Here is a 23,640-nt window from a genome sequence, read left to right on the forward strand (position 1 = left end):
CCCTGCCTTACGGGGAACATACTCACTGCCTACTTTATTATGTATAGCTGTTCAATTGGCTGAGATTAGATTAACAAGCAATCACATGGCAGGAAAATCTGTGCATTTAGTCATGTAGACATGGTTACAATGACCCGCTGAAGTATCTGAAACATCAGAATGGTCTTTTAAGTGACTTTGAACATGTGCGCATGATTTCTTGTGTGGGATGGGTCGGTCCGAGTATTTCAGAAACTGCTGATCTACTGTGATTTTCACTCACAGCCATCTCTAGGACTTAAAGAGAATAGTCCAGAAAAGAGCAACTATCCACTGAGTATCAATGCCTTTCTGATGACAGATATCAGAGCGATGTGACCAGACAATTCTTCAAGACCCATAAAAGCCCTCTTTACAACAAGGGTATGCAGAAAAGTATCTGCAAATGCACAACATATTAATCCTTGAAGCAGATGTGCTACAGCAACAGAAGATCACACCAGGTGACACTCCAGTCAACTAAAAACAGGAAATTGAGGCTGATTGTCACAGGATCACCAACATTAGACAACAGAAGATTAGAAACATGTTGCCTGGTCAGATGTGTCTTGATGCTCAAATAATATCAAAATGGTTTCTTGAACATGGACATGACTGAGTTCACTGTGCTCGACAATCACTAGGTCTCAATCCAACTGAGCACCTTTGGGATGTGGCAAAATGACAGATTCGTATCATGTAGGTGCAGCACAGAAATCTGCAGCAACTATGTGATACTGTCATGTCAATATGGACCAAAATCTTAAAACCTTGCTGAATCTATAGTTTTATGAATTAGGGCAGTTCTGAAAGTAAAAGGGGATCAACATATAACTGCTTTAAATTTCTCAATCCACAGTCCTCCTCCCTGATCCCAGTATTGAGCGCATTCTTTCTGACAATTTCTGTAATTTTCTGAAAACAGCGATAGAAATATAAAAATCCACTTACTGTACAGGAACTAAGCAAAGTTTCAGTAGCTCTCGCTTTTATAGTCTTTACAGAGTGGGGGGGTTTTTTGCACCATAAAGTGCAGCTTTATGAAAGCCTCCCAGGGAAGACTGACTGACAGTGTGTGCAGGTATTTCCAAATTTTAATCATCATTGCATCTTACCCTTTTCCACCACTTCTGGTTCTTCATTCTTCCATTCGAACATTTTTTCCCCTAGAGTCTCAGGCAGGCAAATTTTGCACAAACTGAAAAGTGGATTCAAACCACTCACTCAAATGAAATGTTTTCATTTGGTGCATAAGCCTTAAAAATGATTTTCTAGATATCAGCTTGAAGGCCCATTGTATGTGTCCATTGACATTTCTCATGCAAATACCTTATCTACAATGTTGCTTGGCACATAGGTATAAAAAAAATCACTTTTCTACACTCTGGGAAAGTCTTCCCCTTGCATAGATAAAAAAAAATGTAATACAAAGAGTCAAAACTGACCTTGCTTGCCATTGTAGGATTCTCTTTAATGTTTCTATTGGAAAATACTGTCTGAGCCAGAGGGGATTTTTGATACAATACTGCAGGCGGTCAGAATACAAATGCATTTATACATGAGGCCTTATGGGTATACCGGGACTTTGAGATGAATGCTGTTAGCATATGGTTTATTTAACTTTAGTTATTTTTAGAGTAAAGGATGTAACAGGAACAAATGCAACATACCACAGCATATATACCCTAGACAAACTCGCAGAAAATCAGATGAGAGGTTATTCCTTGAAACCTATTCCAGCTTGACCCAAATGAAGATCTGCAAGAGGGCATTGTGCAGTTTTCACTGGATGCTCACTCTTATTACTAAACTGTCCTGAAACCAACTCACAGAGCACCCCAGTTGCCTGGCAATGCAGAAATATATCAACGATGTTGATATATTTGATATATATAAACACAGCCTGGGTGTTTATTGTCTTATGTAGTCTGGAAGAAGAGTGGATGGTGGGGTGGGTGCAGTTTTCTCTGTGGTGGGGTTGGGTGGACTGTCCTGGGCTCTGTGGGGCCGGGAGGCGCTGCTGCGCTGGGCCCCGGTCTGGATGGGCCTGGGCCCCCTCTCCCTGGTGGGTCGCGGGGTATGGTGGTGCCCACTGGGGTCAGCGGGGGCCACCTACAGGAACCAAAGAAATCCATTTTATCATCCCAATGCCAGACTTCACGGGAAACTGGATCAGAGATGTTTGGGTAGCATGAGGGTACCTACACAATATTAAGGCAGTTTTGTTGATGTGGTGTAGATTATATATGGATGACAACCACCTGTGGGAACAGCTGTATAAATTCTCCTGTAGTTGGCTGCCTGCAGACTAAACACATCATAGCAGCATTTTATCTACAGTCAGGCTTTCGCTCACATATCAAACCAGATAGCAGCAAGGGAGAAGGCAGGCAGATATCCTGCTGTATTATAGCAGGAGGTGTGATAGAGATATAGATGTGGGAATGTTGTGCTCACCGCTATGGGATGAAGTTCCTCTGTTTCAACAGTCAGTCAGAGCACACCACATGGGTTTGTCATCTGCGATTATGCTCACCATGATGACAACACATTTCCAGAGAAATGTATGGCTGCTGTTCTGTGGGATGTGTGTGGATATAATGACATGAATATGACTGGAGAGATATATTTATGATGAAATGCCTCCTCATATGCACTTCATTTATCTACCAGCAAAACGCTCTTCTTTCCCTCAAAGAATCCCTGCATGACCACACTGTCATTTATAAGTGGTGTTTCAAATTCACACCAGTTCGTAATTATTCATTTATTCTAATCTAATAATCAGTTGAAACACTCTTTTGATTTCATTTGCTTTAGTTCTGGCATGAAAAGCCCCTCATATTTGGATTGCTCACTGTTGGTTGCTAATGTCCCATCTTGTTTGTTTCCATTCAGCCAAACACTAGGGAACTCGCCAGTTCCCACTTTTTTGCATTTCCCCCCTAGTCGACAAGTTAAAAGGCCCTCTGACTGCTCTCACCATGTGTACCCTTTGATCAGAAAGCAAAAAAAGCAAAAGCAAAAGAACGAACACAAAAGCTCCTTGATTCAAAGGTTTTTATGTAGGAGACATTTAATGGAGTCCACAATGTGATTTGAAAACACAAATTAATATTAAATATAATGTAAAACAAAGTGCTGCATAACAGCTCCTTGCTTCATGGACTTGTTTGGATCATTAATATATTTTGACATTACTTTGGTAAGTTGGTAAGAAAGTTACACCTTTGAAATATAACTGAAACTATATGAATTGCATTTCTTGGACTCTGCTGCATTCTAGTGGACCGATGGTGCATCAGTTTGAGACTTCAGCGGTACATCTGTACAATATTACTGAGCTGCATCTCAATGCTCTCTAATATGATTTAGTTTTCAATACAAGAAAGGCTTTTTTTTCTCAATATCATCTTATTTATGATTCAGGCCATGAGAAAATAGGACATAATGCCTGAATGGTAATCTATTTATGAGTGGCGTTCCCTGGTGTTTGAAAGCAGAGCTCCTTTCTCAATGAAAGCACGGCTCTTTATCATACATCCCAAAGTGTTTAACTAATTGGGAAGAAATGAAAAGCCTTCTTGAGGTTACTTGTTTAAATTAATGCTTAGGGATTCCTTTTGGATTTGCCTCGATGTGGAAAACATTCATTCAACAAGACAGGCAAAAGCTCTTCTCACCAGAGTCGACTTGAATATATCGAGTATGAGGCAGAGCTCATTTATCTTCTCTGGCTTTTTCCACCCTGTCTGCCTGTCAGTCAGTGTTGCAAGACAGCAGCTCACGCAGACTCAGTGCTGAGATGCAGATTGATAAGGGGTTCAGTCAACATGAGGGGGTGTAACTGGTAGGATGCAGCACAATGCCAAACACACCCCCTCGGGGATATCAGTTACACTCCATTTCTGCTGCAGTTTTATAAGAAACATGAGATTTTAGCTTCATGTAAAGTAATTATATATTTAGAATCAAAGGGGTTGGAAGTGACATTTGGCCTCTTTACTCATTCACAAGCACAATTCACAACAGGAAGTCACAGAGAGAAAAATGTTTGTAGTTTTTGTGATAACTTTATTCTTTCAAACCACAGTTTGGAGTTAAAAATACTCCTTTTGAATGACAGAGGCAAAGAACACACACTGACACACTCAAACAGACCATGACGAGGTTGGGCAGATTCATCACAGTGATGATATTCAAAGAGGCACGCTTTAAAATAAGTCAAAGGGAGCCTTATCATTTCTAGTTAAGGATGGCAGAAATCTTTTCTGTTTCCCACGTTTAACAAAACATCAGTTTCTTAGGGAGGCTCAGTCCCCGGACTTTGGATGAGCAGTACTCATTGTCAAAAAGAGGACTATTGTGGAGAAAAAAGGCCTCGCAAAAGCTCTGTTTTGTGACCTGTAATACTGAGAGAAACCCTCACAATTGTTATGCTAACAGTACCTATTGTCATGCGTATTCTCTGCATGCACAAAAATAAGAGGACACAGAGTTCCTTTAAGAGTACAGCAAACACCTAACTTTGTTCGTATTTTGAATTCTACATTTCTAAATTTTATGTAATTCACTAAATTAAAAAGAAAGACATTTTAGAATGTGTGCACACATTTCTAATGTGTTTCTAATGCCAAAGAGCCAGAGCCAGCCTGTTAACAAGGCCATGCTGCATTTTGATTGAGACTGCTACATTTTGGATGAACCATATATGAAATAAAGACAGAAGTTACTGCCCTCTGCTTTGCATGATAAGTCACATGATGTCCAGGGAATCAAATTCACCAGTGTAAGAACCACCTTTCTCCTGATATAGTATGACCTTGAAACTTCTATGTAACATCTACAAGTTATTGCTGGTGACCTACAATGTATTGCACAGCTGTTACTTAGCACAGCTCACTGAAGTTTAATTTCTGACATAGCTGACAGCTAGAATGCAGAGAATTTAAAACCAATTTCTCAGCACCAACAACAAAAATCATAAAGCAATAGTTCAACAAACAGTTCAAGCTTTGTGATAAACAATTTCTCTCTTGCAGACCAGAATGTAGATGCTGAGTTAAGCTAAGTCTCCTGGATGTACAGTATATGAATTGCAAAACAAAGTGCAGATATGCTAATCAAAAACATTCAGATAGCAGGGAAAAAGAGCTAGCTAGTTGTGTGGTGACATTAGCTAGTTATGAGTAAAATGTAAAGATATAAGATAAATAATCTCTGGATAAACACTTCTGTTCTGGACAAGTAACACACAAATTTGTATCGCTAAAACAAAGTGAACACATGATCTACTTTAGAATTATCCCTAATGATTACAATTTTATTTTTATAGCTATTTTTATTTCCTTGAGCAAACTGCAGACATGCTAATCTCTGAAAAAAATAGCTTGCTAAAGTGGTACTGCTGAAGACTGAAGTTATGCATATAATGCATTATAATGCATATCAAGAATGGGGGACAGTCCACTGTTTTCAACTGGTATAATTTAACTAACAGTGCATGGGTCATCCTTGCAGGGCTTAACATCCCCCTGCAGCAACTGGATCACAACAGCCTTGGTCAAGTAGCTGGAGGTGCCTCTCTTTCCCACTGGTGGTGTGTTGTAGAATTCCTCCATGTCATCCTGGGACAAGTAAAGTCAGGGTCAGATGATAAAATATGTCTTTAAAAAGTACCTAAACCAACGAGCTGCAAGTACGAAGAGGCTGTTCATGAATTAGATGCAATAAAGGAGGAAAAAAATCAACAGGATTAAATCTGACAAATGTAATAAGACTCTAATGAATTGGAAAATGTCAGTGTTAACCCTTCAACAATTTAATTAAATTGAACCCACCTTAATATAACTGGAACAGAAGATAAAAGATTTTAGAGGATCAATTTAAGAAGGTGATGTTACAATTTTGTGGTAGACACTAAGGTCACGTTTAAAGAGGAAAAAGAAAGTATATTACAGGTCACCCTAAGGTTGAGACACATTACCTGTTTCTCCATTCCTTCAAAGCGGCTGCGATCTCTCTGGAAATCCCTGAAGGCTTCCTTCACCAGATTGTCCAGATCCACCTTTTCACTGAATTCCAACTCCGGGTTCCTCTCCAGAACTATGGACACTACCATCAGCAACTATGGGCAAGACGTTAATATTAATAACAATGAAGACAGTCTCAAAATTACTGAAATCTAATCATTGTAAACCACAGGAACAGTCGATACCAGGATGAGTAAAATCCTTCAATACTTTGATTCTATTTGTTGGTGCTGATGAACGGGCCTGTTTACCTCCACTATGATTTGTCTGTACTCGGGCAGAACAATGTTCTTCAGCGTGTCCTCCACCAGCAGGGAGAAATTCATCTCATACATGGTCATGTCAGACAACGTGGGTTGCTGCAAAGAGATGAGGATATAGGAGATGAGATAAATGTGATTAATGGGAGAAAAAAAATGTAATGGAACATGTCTTTGCATGTTTGCGACCAGCAAAATATGGTCATGCTGCAGTGCTACAGTATACATGAGACCTACTGTAGACATCAAAAAAGTTTGTGTTGCTTGTTAAAGCTTTACTCTTCCATGTATTTCAACAAATTAAGCTAGAAACACTTCACAATAACATGAACCTGTTGTATTTTAAATAATGTTAAAACACTGTGAGCAGAAATAGCTAATCAAGTCACACTAACTGAATCTACTGACCAAACAACCAGCAGTTATAAATAATTCTTCACAGAAAATCGGTGAATGACTCCAGAAGTCCAGACATCACCATATTTATGAAGGTTCTAGTCCATAATTACTGATATTAGTGCTAATTCACATTTCGTAAAGTATGCATGCGAACTGCATGGATTCTGCTTGTGTACAGACTTTACAGGTCTTTACTCCCAAACAAGCAGCAGCTAAAGGTGGCTGCAATAAAATGCCTGCCATAAAATGTCTGTCAATGCATCTCAGGGGAGCAAACTCCATATGTGGTGGTGTCTACGTGCTTTAGATTTCAGGCCACAGTGGAGCCAAAGGGCTATAACCTGCAGTGAAGCCTGTTAGGAGGCAAGGCACATTTTCACAAATGGAGTAAAAACTACTAACTACTACATGTCAAGCAGAACATTTGTGCAGAAAGCCATCTTCATTTCCAGTGTTTCCACATTTTAGCAGAGCAACTATCCATGTGGCGGTCATATGAGCATTATCGAGACTTTAAAAGTAGTTACTTTACCAACAGTTAAAGTTGGTTTAGTCAATTAAGGGTTTCATTAAAAGGCTTATGCACAAGTACTTATTCTGTATTTCTTCATGGGAGTCATGCCTGCATATGCAAACATATTAATGATTTACCAAAAAAGAATTTCTGGCCTACAGAAATTTTCCACACAGATTAAAAAAAAAAGTGATTCTTTTACAGCACACAACACACAGTGTCATCATTAATCAGCATGGGTCAGAGTAATTATCTAGCAGCAAAGTGGGGGTAGGCGGGTACCTGTGGTAGGTGGTTCCCAGCTACCACAATACCATTTGGGGTCCTCTCCAGGATCTGCCACACACGATCATAAAAGCCCAAAGGGGTCCTGTTCAGAGAGCCATCGATCTGACGCTTGTTCAGCCAAGACCTGAGGCGAAACGAGGAAGAAACTGCTGAACACATCTTAGTAACAGGCAAAATATGAGGATGCCAGCCTTTGTGCCAAAGGAAAATTGTCTGTGAGCTGGTGTGTATTAGATCAGATGAGATAAGATAAGATTTTCATAATTGCCAAGGGGAAATTGGGTTGTGGCAGCCGCAGATAATAAGATATGAATGTAGACAAGAAAGAAGATAAAATAATTAAAGTCAAAAAGATTATACAAAAAGTAGAGGCATTAAGATAAAGAAACAGCATCTTCAAAGGCAGATCTGTGAGTTAATATAAGGAGAAAGCACGGATAACGCTCTTGATAAAGTGCGATAATGTGTGTTTGTGCGATGCGTGTTCGTGTGTGAGTGAAAGAGAGAGAATACCTGCCAGTGTGCTGCGGCTGCAGCACGTCCAGCAGAAGCTGCTTGATGTCGCTGGGGGAGAGCTGGTAGATGTCCTGGGGTGGCATGTCTCCTGCCACGATCTTCAGTTCATGTTTCATAGCCTGGACAATCCATCTGGAAGTCCACATAATACACATGTGCTGTTATCAATGGTGGCACTGAGCCCTGCACAGCTCACATCAATATGATCACTTAGGGATAAATTCACACATATATAACTGATAAAATAAGTTCTAATCCATCACTGTTTAGTGTAACTGCAGACAATAGTCAAGTGCACAGGTAAAAAACTGCCTTTTTAGTCTGCTGGGATTACACCTTCACAGGGTTTTATTCATGCTCACACACAGGATGCAGATAATTCAAAGGTTTAAAAAAACAAACAAAACAAGGATGAAGTCAAATCTGCCACAGGTACATGTGCTTTTTCATTTTAATGAGCTGGAAAACAACGCATAATTTCTGACTGTGCCCCTTGTGAGAAGCCATTTTTTACAGCTTGCTTAACTTATTTACAATGCCACCTTCTTGTGCTCTCCAGTGTTTTTGTAAAGTTTTTATATGTCACAGCCTTGGTCTGAGAAAGAATGGATATGTCCAAAAATAACTAATATTAAGTAATTTCTTGATCAAACGTGTCACCTTGTGCTGCTATTACTGCTTTGATTAGCTAACATGAGGGCTTCTTTCTATAGTTTGTACTAGAATGAACAGCAGGGAGGGAAGAATTACAGCTGCCCCATCCTGCTCAAATTCATCTAGCTTCACTAAATACACTTGGGTTACCCGACTCTGATCTTGATCATGCCACTGAACAGCTCAGGGTTGTTGGAGATAATGCATCCGATGTGGATGACCATCTCTTGCTGCAGAACAGCCTCCCGCTCCCCACCATAAGGGGAGCATTTGCTGTAGATGATGCCCTGGATCACCCCTGGAGACAGTGGGTTAGAGATCACCTCTTCCTCGTGTCCAAATAGACCAAGGGTCACCTGGTAATCACAGGAAACACCACAGACACATACATATGTACACACAGACACACACAGACAGCAAACATCACGTTGGTTAGAAAGTTTTGCAGTCCGGCAAATCTGCAAAAGTGTGTATGTGCAGAGGCGAGCATGAGCGCAGTACTTCTCTAAGGTGTAATTCTTACAAGTATCCTTTTTCCATCAATCTAAAATTGGCCTCCTCTCTCAGAGTCACATATAAGTGAGTAGGAAAAATTACAGATCTCAAGATTCCACTTTTGTATTTGTTTCTTCTGAAGCCATCTCAAGAAAATTACACCTCAGCAGTCTAACTGATGAGAGGACACGCTTTTACTCTCGTCTTCAGCTGATGAAATCTAGCACTGAGATGTATCTTTCATCTATACATCTAAATGGATTCGAACTGAGTACAAAGAAGACAAGCTGGAAATAAAGTTTGGGTACAGCCGAGTTTAAATTCAAGGGGAATGCTTTGTTGGATTTCAATAACGACGAGAAATTTAATCAAAACTCAAGTCAGAATTGACTTAAATGGGGTGGTGCCTCTTATTTTTTCCAACTGAGCTGTTATTGTAAGCAGAGGAACACAGGCGTCTCAAATTTTAAATCAGCTTTTCCAATCATGTTGAGAGGAGCATTCCCTCCGGTAGGCAATCTATATGCAGATTCACACCTTGAGCTACTTGAGCATAATGAAATGCCTAAAACTGCTCAGAGGGGTAAAAATGAGGCAAGATAACTGACACTCTTGAGAGGAGGCTAATCTCTGAATAACACTTGACAGAAAATGATGCGCCGAAACTCATCCAGCGTGAGGGAGTGGCATCAGGCAAATTCACGGGTCACAATATATCAATTGGCATATGGAGTGTGTCTAGACACGGTGCAGATTAGGACTCTATGGTAGTCACACCAGCAGCGCTACTATAACTACAGCTTATATGGACACACAATGGAGGCGAGCTGTGATGATTGATATGAGCATGCAGCTGGCCTAAGCAATTCCCACAGGACGACAGCTTGAGGAGCTTTAAACCAAATATTTCAACTTTAATTTTTTTCCTAATCAGTGAACATTAAAATTATTATCCCAACATGCCACCAACATTTTTTCAGACATAATTTGCCGAAAGGATTGTCACTAATCAGGCCCTGCAGTCTGTGTGTCCACTTACCTGCTTGCCATGCACTAAAACACTAGTAATACTGGGGGCAAGGCTGTCCACTAGCTTAGATAACAGACTGGCAGCAAGACGGACAACAGACCTAGTGGGCGAAAAGACACAAGAACATTCTTTACACCACGACAGATAATGACTAACAGCTAAGACTGCAGCCTCATTTAATTAAAGTTTAAAAAAATAAATTTATAATCATTGCAATTCTTCCAATATTTGATTAAATACTCTTTAAAGTATTAAATCAGAATCAGAATCGCGTTCATTGGCCATGTATATGCACAGACACATACAAGGAATTTGGTTCTGGTAGATGGTGACTCTCAAGCACAGCAATGTATATTTCAACAATGTAAGCAACACAATTCACCCACCCACACACACACACACACACACACACACACACACACACACACATATATATACAGATATATACAGCTACACATACATACACAAGCTGTGTAAACCAACCATAAATCACCAATCTAAATCTAAAAGTCAAACACATGACTAGAAAATGTGTCCCTATAAATAACATCTAAAAGTTTGTCATCTCCTAAAATATTTTAATGTTCACTAATTTCTGATTGCATTGTTCAGGATTCAGCGCAACCTTCAAACTGCCTCCTCGGGCCTGCAGGAATCCTATGAGGAAAAAATCAGCACACAAACTGTTCACAAATCTTCACATGGTAGCCCACAACCAAGCCTGCTATCGACACACATCCACAACACAGAAGCAGGGAACACATGGAATACTTAATTAATGGGGGGCATGGATATAATCAGCTGAAACACAACCTCCTCTTATTATATGCTGCGAATATCTTTTTTGTGTGTGTTTCTGTGTGAAAGCGTGTGTGTGTATCTGTAGAGTTATTCAGTGCTTAAACCTGCAGAAATACAAGGGCACATCTTGAATACAATGAATAAAAAAGGTAACAAAGCTTTAACGTTTAGAAGGCATGATGTGGTGTCAATCCACCGATGCTTTGTTGGGGAACCTATTTCAAGCTTCACTTCCTGGCCCATGTTAGGTAAATGAGAAAGTAAATTGAACTGAGTATTGATGCCATTTGCCAGCAAGCTGAAAACCTGCCTGCAGACAATTTTTTTTTAACTTGACAGCATAATCAAATTTCTTTATGCTAAAATCCTATTAATTAACAAAAAACAGCATACAATAAAAGTTGTCATTTCAGGCAACTGGATACAAAATCAAATAAAAACACCGAGGGGAACAAAAGCTCACAAGTTGTGACAACCATTTGTAGTATTTGGTCAGTTTTTTGTGAGACAGGCCAGCAGTACACCACAAACAAAAAGGAATTTTGGCAGTTTTATAGACAAAGATCAAAAAGAGAAATGCAGAGATTTCTTGACAACATAAAACACTGTACCCTGATTTGATGTTTTCATTTACCCATATCATTGCCTTAGAAGACCCGTATATTATTTCAAAAATTACTGAATGCCTTCTGTGCATCTGTTGTGCAAGACCTAACAACAGACACAGAAAAAGGCAGTCAATTTGGCTCAGTTATGTATTCCACAAATTTTATACCACATTTGTTCTAATATTACATTATGTGTGTTGCCAGCTCCCGCAGTAGCTATGAAGCACTTTCATCTAGCAAACAAATAAATTGGACCTGTGGCTGCAAGTCAAATTCTGTTTCATTTGCAGTATACAGCCAGCCTTAGAGAAACATGTGATGCTAAAAAATAAATTATATATGTATATCAAAACAGCAGAAGTGAAGGGCGAGCCACTGTGATGGTTAATGGAGAGAGAAAGCCCGTACAGCCTGTGTCAAAGCGCCTGCTAGCTTGGCAAAGCTGCCTCATCCAAACTGACGACTGTGTGAGAGTTAGCTATGTTCTATATTTCTAACCCCAGTGGTTTCACTAGGAATACGTTTATCTCCTTGATATGCTAAGATATTAGCCTATTCGTGTTTTTCCAACACCTGCTAGTCAATTAAATAACACTAAGATGCTAAATCTTATTCTTTTAAACACATCTCTAATAGCTAGATAACTCTAGGGGCATTAAGTGGCCACTGCTTATGTTCACATATTGTAAGCATTGTATAAGTTTTATGCATATTTATTGAACTTGTTTAAAAAAGAATGAACTCCAAATTCAGTTTAATGTTTTCTTTCACACCTCTAAATGACCTGCCTAAGAAGAATCCAAAGTGTGGATGGGCTGAACCTCACACAGCTCTAGGAAAGCTTTTTCGACAGCAAGCTAGCCAACTAACCGGTGCTACTCATGCACGGACTTGACTCCATCTCTGCCTGAACATTACCTGTTTCCCATGCACCAGAATTGTGGTGATGTGAGGAGCTATAGAGCTGGCAAACTTCTTGGTAATAGCTGCAGCATGGCGCACTGCCAGCCTACAGTTCAGCCAGATTAAATGACAGTTATTTTGAAGTGTTTATGAAGATTACACAACAGGTCTATATACAAGCAACTGCTTAAAAGAACCCTCGCTAAAGTACAGAGAAAAATCCTCATATAGTTCACATCTCATTCAATTTTCAAACTCCATTCCAAGTTCTTTTATTACACACACGAAGAATGTTAGCAAAGGCAAAAACCGAAAATCAAATCAGGACAAATATAATGTAATCCAAAGAAATGTAGGAACAGAAGGCTGAACTGCTGCAAAAAGGTCTATGAACAGATTTTAATAGTGCATGTGTGTGTGTGTGTGTGAGAATATCAGACCAAAGTTTTCGGCTGCCAGCTCTTCTGTAGATTCTCTCCAATTCTTCCATCATGTTCTCTATAATTACAACAAAACGTTCAGACGTTAAAAAAAACTTCAAAGAGAAATAGAGTTGTATTTAAATTAATAAGATGTAACTGATGAATGCGTCAATTTTTAAGGTAGAAAACAGTTTAGATGATGTCAGGCAAAACTGGGAAGTGGAAATTCCTCGATTTAAACAGATTTGCTGTTAATTTGTGAAAGTACAGCTTTTAGTACAGCTCACAATGCGAGTGCTTACCATCTTTGGCAAGGAAGTCCGATCCTTCTCTCCTCAGAAGGATGCTAGCAAGCTGAGCCTGACTTGCCAAGCAGTCACAGTCCTTTACAATGATACACATTCAGATGAAAGGGATGATGAGCCTTCCATACAAAAACAGTATAGTTAAACATTTCAGCCAAGATCATTTCTGTTTGACAGTAGGGCTCTGTTCTGGGAAAGCAGAGGCAAAGACCCCGGGGGGAACAAAGCTGAGCATGCATCAGTGACAACAGGCACGACACTGATTAAGTCAGACATGGCATAGAAGGAAGAGCTGGAGGGGCTTCTGCCAGTCTTGGTAATGCTGTTCGGATAAAAGATTACCATTTAATTAGCAGCTATAGCGACAACAGTGAGGAAAAGTTTATGCCCTGCCCATTTTATTCACAGTTCTCTTTAGTTAAGAGAATGTGTTATTTTTGGGTACTTTTTGAACAACTCACATGGAACTTCTGAATGATCTCATTGGTGGACTTGTTCTGCCACTCCTCCACATTAATCTCAGGCTGCTGCTCCAGGTCGGAGACGTTGGGCGTGCTTGTTTGTCTTTTCACCTTGGAGTGCTTAGGCAGCTCCAGCTCCTCAAAGCTTTTAAACTCTGGGATCCTGTTCACACACACACAGATACAGATACAGACAAATTATATTTTTTGTGTTATCCGCAGCTTTGCTTTCACATTTAAAGCAGTAAATGAAAATAAAGCTGGTATCACTTAGACACTTTGATTTATGCAGTAATTATGGCAAAAACACTGACATCTGTCAAAGGGAGCATAAACACTAGAGGGACTCTTACTCTGCTTCGTTGATACGCAGGAAGTCCAGTTGCTCCACAAATGCCCCAGATATCAGGGTCTAAATGATTGATAAGGACAGTGCACATCAAAGAAATTGTCAAGTGACTTTTTTTTTTTTGGTGAATTTAGCATTCAAGAGATTCTGCAGTACTGCACTGACAAAGTACTTCTAAAAGCCTACTCAGGAGCTGCGTAGATCCCAGAGGGGAAGTTTGTCGGGTTACTCGGTTTACAAAACAACCGTTTAAATAATGCAGTTTGTACCAGATAACAAATGGAGTAGTAAGGTGTGCAATAAGTTCACGCTTACAATTTTTACAAATGTGTACTGTTGCAGTGACAAGTGAGTGTCTTACACGGTAATGCGATGATAAAAGTTTGAGCATTTTAAAAGCATAGCTGTGTAGGAGTGCAGTTCGGTTTGCCTTTCTCCTGTGGTCTAAATGTGATATTAGCCATTCCAACTGAAGTTAACTCCAAAACAAAAATAAGAGGCGTAGGAGAGGAGCCATCCTGCTCCCCATAACAATGAGATGATGAAGAGCAAATGTTTCAAAGCTGTAGGAGTTAGCTGTGTTGCGAATGGCAAATAGGCAAAGGGAAGGAAAAACTTGAAAGCAAAAAAAGAAAAAGAAAGGATCATATGAGGAAGTCTCTGCTGAACACCACAAACACACTGGAAGTGAAGTTTAAGTTAGAAAACTGTCATAAACTTTGCAAAGTTACCAGTGTGCAAATAATCCTGGTTCTACCTTGGCCTAATTTTCTGGGTTTTTGAAATCATGAATACTGTGTTCAAAATCATTCAATGTAGACATATTTGAACCATGCAGTTAAAACTGAGGATGATCTACAGGTTAGCTTTAAGGTTAACTGTAAATTTGGGAATAGCCCTACGAAGATTTCCATGATGCACCAAATTGAGATATAATATGGACAAGGCACCAGCAAAATAAAGCAGCTTTTTTCTATCCCTTTATATATATCCCTTTATTTGTAATATCTGTTGAGCTAAAAGAAGGGAGCAGCCTGTATACTTCTGTCTCTACGGCTGCTTTTATAAAAGCCCCCACAATAAGCAAACAATCAAAAGTGGAGGAAAAGTAGTGGTGATATTGATTCTGTGCTTGCTTGGAAATGTAAGAATATGTGAATCTAAGAGCATGATTGATCAGTTAAATGTAGGATTGACCCATTCTGATGATCACACAAGAAAGAGAGGTTCTAGTTGTAGAAATATATGATATGATATGAAATATATTCAACGTGTTCAACACATAAGAAGAACCAAACCTAACCAAATACATGCCCAGTGGCCTCTCTTAAGTATTCAGATATAATCCTATGAAATAAAATCACAATAAAGTCAAGCTATCAACTGCAATAGCCTTTTATGTTCACTGGTGTCTAGCACTAAATCTACCATCCTGTTTCAGTATCATGTCAGCTTACGATGTGCTGCTGTATCTGTCTATTTTTGTTACATTTCATATTTTGACAAGAATTATTTTGAATAACTACAAAATGCAGTCAAAGCAATTACATTAAACTAGATAGTAGGGCTATGTTAGCCCTACGACAGACTGGCAACCTGTCCAGGGTGTACCCCGCTCCTCGCCCTATGCCAGCTGGGATAAGCTCCAGCAACCCCCGCGACCCTGAAAAGGATAAGCGGAAGCAAATGGATGGATGGAGAGATAGTAGCTAGTATCTCAGTGTCAAAGAAACTTGCCTCACATTGCTTTTGCTGTTTCACACATAAAATCCAGGCCATGTTGGAAAACCATTTCAGGTCATTGTTCACAGTGCCTCAAGTGGACATAGTCCATTTCAGGTTTCAAGTGGAAAGACTCCATTAGGTTTAGGTGAGCAAGCTACCTGATTAGTGTGTGCAGGATGCAGAACACACGATACCCACTGGCCTCACTGTGAATTCACCAGACAGTTACCTGCTATAGTCTCTAATGGGCACAGACAGAGATCGCCCTCGCTTTGCAATGAGAGTTGCCAGGATTAAATCTGTTTGATCTAACTGGATCCAACTACTGTAGAAAGCTTCGGTGCTGCAGGTCATGTTCGACTTTTGTGTGGGTTTTTTCATTTAGTTGACCAGTTTGATTGTTTAAGTGTTGATTAAAGCATATCTTTGACATTTGCACTGCAAACAAAAACATAATTAACCGGATCCACAAACCTGAAGTCTGTCAACATGAACTTTGACTTCTCCGATGCTGCCCTTCTTGAATGAGGCCAGCATGTCCAAGACTGGGTTAAAGCGGCTTCCTCTGATGAGACAGAAGTTAAAATATTGTGATAAGCTCTCTCTCCTTTCATCACAAGTATCACTGATTTTATTCCAGACATAATATCTGTATTAAACACACTAATAGTATGCAACTGAAGCTTCAGATCAAATGAGTATACTCAGTGCTTTATCTGGTATGTTGTTGACCCCTAGACAGGTCATAATCCCAATCAATAGCAAACTAAAGACTATTGAATTGTTTCTATGAGAGCCCACTGACTCATTCCAGATGCTGTAGCGTGGCTGCTTAAACGTTTGTAGCACATTTAACATATGGCTCCCTGGATAACGGTCAATACTACTGTAATCAGCCCACCAGCCAGGTTATAGTGATACAAATGAGAAACATTATCACCCAATCAGCAAGCAAATGTGCAGTAGCACCTTTCTGCTATAAAGACAGATAGTACATACTGAAGGGAAAAAATGGAGGGGAGGAGGAGAAACAGAAACATGATTGATGGGGAAAAAAAGCGAAATAAATTCTCTGTCAAGACATTTTGTTGCAAGCTTGAGTCGGATGTTAGACAGAAGATGAGATAGTGAGTGATGTATGACAAGATTGGAGAAGGGAGAGTGCTTTGAGAAAGCGATCATACAGCAGGAAGACCACAAAAAAACGACAAAAGGACTATTATAGAGTGTAAATATTACTTGATGTTATCCTCACGGATGAGAACGAGGAAGAGAGGACGCCCTGGCATCTTCCAGCACTGTTTGATGAACTGCAGGGTGTTCTGGACACACAGACACACACAAACACACAGACACCATTTCATACTTCCAGTACAAAGATTCAACTTTCAGCTTGAATCTGTGGTATTTCTAAAGTTCACTCTGGGTTTAAATTCTTTGACAGTTGTTACATATTAAAAAGTACAACAGCGGCTTAATGACCACATAGGAAACTTAGGTATAGACTGCCTGATAATTTCCTTTAATTAATATTTCAGTCTTGGTATATGCCAATTCCTGCAGTCATACGCTCCTACCGTTTTTCAGTGGCAGGTGCCAATTAATGCTGATAAGCCATTCTTAGCTGGCAATCAGTGTCAGACACTGATGTATGTAGTGCATATATAGAGCAGTCCTGAAAGTATGCAACCATATTAATATCATTAGTCTTTTTATGGAAATATGGAAATAATCAGAAAGTCTGACATTTTTAAAGTAATTAAAAAAGAACAACAAGTTCTGAACCTTCCATGAATTACCACCACGGCTGAGAGATCTGAGTATACAAATGATAACAGTTGAATGTGCTAAATATTTTGGCTACCTGCACTTTGTACATCTCCTGATTCAAAAATGTTCAGTGGTAAGAGGCTACTTTGCACCAACTATTGAAGATTAGCTATTATCAAGCCTAAACAGTTATCACTGGAAAAGCCAGTGATAACTGTAGCCACTATCAGTCCTAGCATTAAGCAGTCTATGACAGCGTGTGCCTTTTCTATTGGGCCAAGTGAAAGCAGTAAGAAATCACATTAAATTACAGATTTCTTGCCTTTTTAAAAAACAGACTCTTTAAACCAGACAAGCTGAATATATCTCAGTTATTTAAGTTGTGTAAGCACATAAAATCTTGTAAGTTGTGGACTCGTGACATTGGTAAGCTCCATAATGTGACTCTGACTTACCTTAATGTCATCAATCAGCAGCATAACATCTTGGGACAAGTAGAAGTCACTTAGATCAAACACTATTGGGTAACACACCACCGTCTTGCCCAGGATACGATAAATCTAGAGGGAAACGAGCACGCGCACACACACGCGCACACACACACGCAAACAAACAGCTGCATTAGAAGACGGATAGCTCACAAGAAGCCACATATACATTATTCTGGATAGCGTATAAAACATGCCATCAATCCTAAGACAGAGGGGGCACACAGGAGTTACACAATCACTCTTGATAACACACACTGATGCAGCACATTCACACAACTGGTAGAAAGCTCCTTTTCACACATACAGATTTTCACAGGGGCACACACACTGATAATGATAATGTCCTCTGGCAGTCAGCCATCTTCCCCATAAATGTTCCATTATTATATTGTCTTAGCAATGCGTTGGGAGACATGATTCATTTGTTTGGCAATGCTTTTGTTTGAGGAGGCTGTTATAGCTCAACTTATTTAGTTGTACTATGTTCTTCATTTGCAAGAAACCGCAAACAACACCAGCAAGAAACATTAACGCCACGCACACATGGACATTAGAAATGCTAATATGTAACAGCTACACAACATGCACATACCCGGACAAAGCACACAGGCTGCTGGACAGCAACTTAGCACATTAAAATGCAATAACGCCTGAGACTACGCAAAACCTCAGCGTTCACTGATGCATAGTGTATGAATAAAGAAGGAAAGCACTCGTGGAGCTGAATAATTTTTGCCATATTGCGAAGCTCTGGAATATTTATGTGGATCAATATGTGGGAGGTTTGTTAGGTTAGTGGTCACCCATGACCTGTGCAAAGTCTCATGGAGCACATATGTACAGTAAGCACATGTATTGAGATGTACTTACATGACTGTGGGTACGTGTGTGCATATTCAAATACCTTACAGGTCCCAATGCAGCCCACTGGCCTCTCTGGGCGTCCACTCAACCCCAGCTTTTTATTGAAGGCAAGGAAACGGTATGCCTGCAGAAAGACAAACACACACACATTATACAGAGACATAAACTAACACCTTATCAGTAAACTAAACTCTGGAAAAATCTTCCTGCTCTCTGATTTCACATAAGCTACAACCTACATCTTTATCTGCAGTCCCTGCGATCAAATTGGTGACTGAAAATACCACATTTGATTAAAAATGTCATGCAGCACAGTTCTATTCACCATTTAAATGAAAGCGTGGGTCCAATATCTGTCTGTCCCACTGGGACATTTTTTGTTGTTGCAACTCATAAGCTGAAATTACCTCCATATGGCAGAACCACCTACTGATAGTAGCTCTGTGTAAAGCTATGAGACGTGGCGATAATGAAAGGTCCCCGTGCCACCATCAGCAGCATGCTTAGCGGACCCAAGTATACCCATGGGAGCGAGAGCTGATAACACCGTTGTAATGCAGTGCAGGGGCCCACGAGAAGAGACACTGACATCACGCTGAGTTCTCAACAACATCTTTTGGTGTGATAGTTCCCAAAAATGATTTATTCTTGTATTTGGTGATCTGAGTTGCAAAGCCTGTCAATCGCTCTGTTGTTACGTGACACATATACAAGTTATGATGTTAACAGCGGCAGATCTATCCAAAGCTTTGATTAATTTTTATAACAGTTGGTCTTCAATTTCACACTGTTGGGATTTGTTGGCTGACATGACAGCAACCAAAAGATTTTATCAGTTGTAGATAGCTAGCTAATTAGCACTGGCTCTCGACTGGTTGAAGGATTCCTCTGCCATAATCTGCCTTTCTAAAAAATAATTAAGTTAGCGAGTGATGTGGCTTTGGAAATATTGCCTGTTGCTGGGAGCAGTTTGGTTCTTGAAGTTGCGAGAAAGTTCAGTGCCACTGCCATAGGAGAATTGTGCTGTTGGTGGGTATATAATTTATTTATTTTACCCATCACTAGTTTTAATGTTGTGGCTCAATGTTACAAAGGCCTTTTTGAAGAGTTGTATTTAGCCCATGAAAACAGTAACTTCTTAGAATGAAGATTGTGTTACAAACCAGGCGAATACTTGAATGGGATGGACACTTTGTTTATGCTATGGGATATGTAGGATTAAGCATTATTGAAGACTAACATATAAAACAGGAAAAATTTGTATCTTCACTGCTTAGATTTTGACTATTCTCCACCTCATGAAATACCATAACATATCACTGATTGAATTGAAACATCTATCAGCTTTTTTTCTTTGCACTGAACTACAAAATATGACCTTGTTTCTTTACAAATTAAACTAAAGTGAAAATATTTAAAATTATTCTTTTAAAAGACATTCAAAACTTCTTCTTGGATAGATGTTTTTCCCCCTTTGGGTAAATCATCACAGCTCCACTCAATAAAATGATCCAGTTCTATGTTCACATCCAAGATTGATATAGATTGGAGAATGAAAGGGGTCCTTTTTTTTGAGAGTAGGTGTTTTCTGTCTGGTCAATGTGTAATCTCTTCACACTGTAATTCCATCTCTTCCAGCTCTACAGAAGAAGTACTGTGCTGACTTTAATCAAGTCACAAGTCAAGTTTCAAGCCTCAGTCTGGTCCTTCAGTCGCAAGGTGAAAATCCTGAGTCAGTTCTTTAGTACAGAACAAATTTATGAGATGAAAAATGTTAACATCAGCAGTGCGAGTATGTCTGGTGCACAGAGGCCGGAAGAGAGCTTGATATTAATTCTCAATTCCAACATGGTTTGGCTGATGAAGACAGGCAGAGGTCAAATATCACATTTAATTGGTGAACTGATTAAGACTTGTAAGTCAAGTCTGAAGATATAATATACACATAGGCATTATTACGCATTTTGCACTAATTATGGAACTGGAAAACCCAGATCTATAAACAACTAGCAAGTAAAACCAAGATGGATGAGTAAGTTTGCAGGTAATAACTTATTATTATATCCAAAAGGCTCTACAGTTTGTCAAAACAGAACTGAGGAAAAAGGTCACGGCCTCCCCCTCAGCCATCTCTGAAATGCATTTACACACGACAGGAGAGAGAATACAGGAGCCCCAGCCTTTCAGCTTCCCAAGCATTTCTTTGGTGTTTTAGATAAAAGCTTCTTACCACTGAGTTGCCTGCTGACAAAATCCACTGATGCAAAGATGCAAAGAAAAAGAAGGTGGACATTGATTTCTTGCCGCTGCTGGATCGAAGCCCAGTGGTGTGACACAGTCACCACAACTTATCATTTATGTGTGAGGGAGAGAGAGAAATCTGTGTTTGCAGTATTACATTTCTCTTTTTTACGTGGCTCAGTATGAAACCAGTATGAACAACATATGAGCGTGAAATTTAAACACGTTCTGAGTTCTATCATCATGCAGCATCAGTACACAAAGACTCAAATATCAAAGCAGGAAATCTGCCTATCAAGCTTTCCCTGCCGCATTACAACACATCCTAATTGCAATACACAACATCCTCCAAAAGGTGGTGCTCTGCCACTCCTATGTGGTTCCTCACTGCTCTGAAACGCTGGCATTTAATACTAAATGATACAACATTATGTTAAAAAGAGGGAAAAAGTAAAGTTTCATACATATATGCTTATTTATAAAGTAGAAAAATGTTAATTAAAGATTGACTGACTTTGCAAACTATTGCCATAACAGGCAAAGATAAGACCTGGAGGAGAAAACCCAAAGGAGGGTGGAGGAACCTCTGCACCCAGTTCTTCCTGTGTGCAGAATACCAATGACGAACAACAACACGCAGGCAGCCTATCAAAGCATCCTTTCATTCTCTCGCATTTCCACTGACCGAAGCGCAAACAGCAAGACTGACATGTGGAAAATGTAACAAAAAGCTGTATTTCGCATTTCTTCTGTGGGTAAGTGTGAGGATGAGCAATTATTTGCTTACAAAACTTTTTCTTCGGCATAGATATACTCCTCATTTCGACAGGTGCTCAGACAGGAGTTTTTCTGCATATTTTACTATTGCTGGTTTGGTGCCCTGCACAGTGTACATTTAATTGCTGAAGTCAATGCTCACAAAAGATTTAGTTTTGCTGTAGTTGCTGACAACCAGAGAGACTTAAATTAAGCTTACAGGTTGCAGAACAGCTCGAAATAATGTCCGCGATGACATGGGTAGTTTCCACATCTTGCCCAAAAGTCCCTTGGAAATATTATTTTTCACTGAGTTATGGTCGAAGTAATGACACAAAATTGATTACAATTACAATAAAGAAAACAAAAAAACCCTCTTTACATTGACCAACACTTTTTCAGTGTAGATTTACAAAGAGAAATGGATAAGCTATCACAAGCTGATTCTCGATTTTATATTTTTGTCCATTATGACTGTTTAATAGTATTTTACTCACTCGCCGGAGAGTTTTGGTCTTCTAGATCATAGATTACAGAGCCTTCATAAAGACAACAGGTCAAAGCTACTGGGGAATGCATACAGCAGCTTATGATTCAATGCCTTTTTTTCCTCCACTGCATTTCCGTACATGCTGTAAAAGGAGGAGTAACTGTGGGAAGAAGGTTGCTTTCTATAGGCTTTAAAACTGAACAAGCATGAGCACACTGCAGTTTAGTTTTTAGGTCTCTATCGAGACATGTGTTTGACGCAAAGTGTCATCCCCACCCCCAAAACAACAAAATGTATTTTTAATGACCTTTAAGAGCCTCATTGGGATCTTATTTGGAAGGCTTCACAAGCTGGAAAAAATTCAAGAGTAGTCTCATCAAACAAATTGCCATCCTTAGTGAAATCGGCGATGACAATCAGATATGAAACGGCTAAAAGGAAGGCTATTTTTGGAGAAAGCAGTGACATGAAAGAGGATCAGCTTAAGGGTGCATGGGTGGGAATAACACATTTCAAATGTAATTGCCACTCTCCCATCGACAGGCAGCTGTTGTCAACACAATCAAATGGCTGCAAGAAACGAGGTGAGGTGAGCAAATGCAGCCCGCAGCACCAGAGATGGTGATGACTCGGAGATAAACAGATTCTGTCGAGGAAGAAATGTCTGTCTGGGCTTCAGATTTAATATTCAGCACAGTGCCCGCTCTGACTCACAATTGCATATCCATCTGAGAGGCTGAGCGGTGCAGCAGAATGAGGCAGAAGGGAGAGAAGGAAAAAGTAACAGGTATGACAGTTCAAAGGCAGATGATAGACCTGGAGGGGAGAGTTGTTTGGTGTAACGGACATAATGGGGGGCGGGGCAGGATATGGGCCTAGGGTGGAGACTCGGGTTACGGATTCAAATGTGACGAATATTGTGATGGAGGGACAGAAAGCAAAAAGGCCCATGACTACAGAGCTCAAAGAGATGACATGATAGGAGAAAATGGCTGTTTACAGAATGTGGCGTGGAGGATAAACGCCAAGTAACCGACATGACAGATGAGCACCAGCAACTAGGGAGTGACTGAGTGATGGATATGACAGAGGAAAGACAGACAACACAGAGTTGGTAGACTTCAAACAACAGACATGCAGATGAGGAACAGTATCCAGTGGAGAGACAAGGATTTGAGTGATGGATATTATGGGACTGAAGCACAAGTTGCTAGGGAGGTAAGTGCTTGGTGTCATAAATATGACAGT

General features: G+C 39.8%; 1 protein-coding gene across 3 annotated transcripts in view; it reads right to left on the bottom strand.

Annotated features, from left to right (window-relative positions):
• Positions 1–4,071: 4,071 nt before the first annotated feature.
• phkb (phosphorylase kinase, beta) overlaps positions 4,072–23,640 on the bottom strand; it is a 101,708-nt gene continuing 82,139 nt past the window's right edge. For 2 of the 3 annotated variants that reach the window (XM_085292197.1, XM_085292369.1), the window contains 15 exons: positions 18,946–19,029; positions 18,006–18,110; positions 17,020–17,102; positions 16,255–16,345; positions 14,060–14,118; positions 13,707–13,869; positions 13,243–13,324; positions 12,959–13,016; positions 10,216–10,306; positions 8,832–9,037; positions 8,025–8,159; positions 7,506–7,635; positions 6,302–6,409; positions 6,005–6,145; positions 4,072–5,645 (listed from right to left, as the gene is read on the bottom strand). In XM_085292197.1, the coding sequence (XP_085148323.1) occupies positions 5,508–5,645; positions 6,005–6,145; positions 6,302–6,409; positions 7,506–7,635; positions 8,025–8,159; positions 8,832–9,037; positions 10,216–10,306; positions 12,959–13,016; positions 13,243–13,324; positions 13,707–13,869; positions 14,060–14,118; positions 16,255–16,345; positions 17,020–17,102; positions 18,006–18,110; positions 18,946–19,029 (1,674 nt within the window). In that variant the 3' untranslated portion in view covers positions 4,072–5,507. Of the gene's footprint in view, positions 5,646–6,004; positions 6,146–6,301; positions 6,410–7,505; positions 7,636–8,024; positions 8,160–8,831; positions 9,038–10,215; positions 10,307–12,533; positions 12,625–12,958; positions 13,017–13,242; positions 13,325–13,706; positions 13,870–14,059; positions 14,119–16,254; positions 16,346–17,019; positions 17,103–18,005; positions 18,111–18,945; positions 19,030–23,640 lie in introns of all 3 variants that reach the window. The other variant, XM_085292280.1, reaches the window with a different exon arrangement.

This window comes from Mchenga conophoros, linkage group LG1 (assembly GCF_057382185.1).
Source record: "Mchenga conophoros isolate Kocher_MC1m ecotype Shallow Benthic linkage group LG1, M_conophoros_male_GT1.1, whole genome shotgun sequence".
NCBI classification, from domain to species: Eukaryota; Metazoa; Chordata; class Actinopteri; order Cichliformes; family Cichlidae; genus Mchenga; species Mchenga conophoros.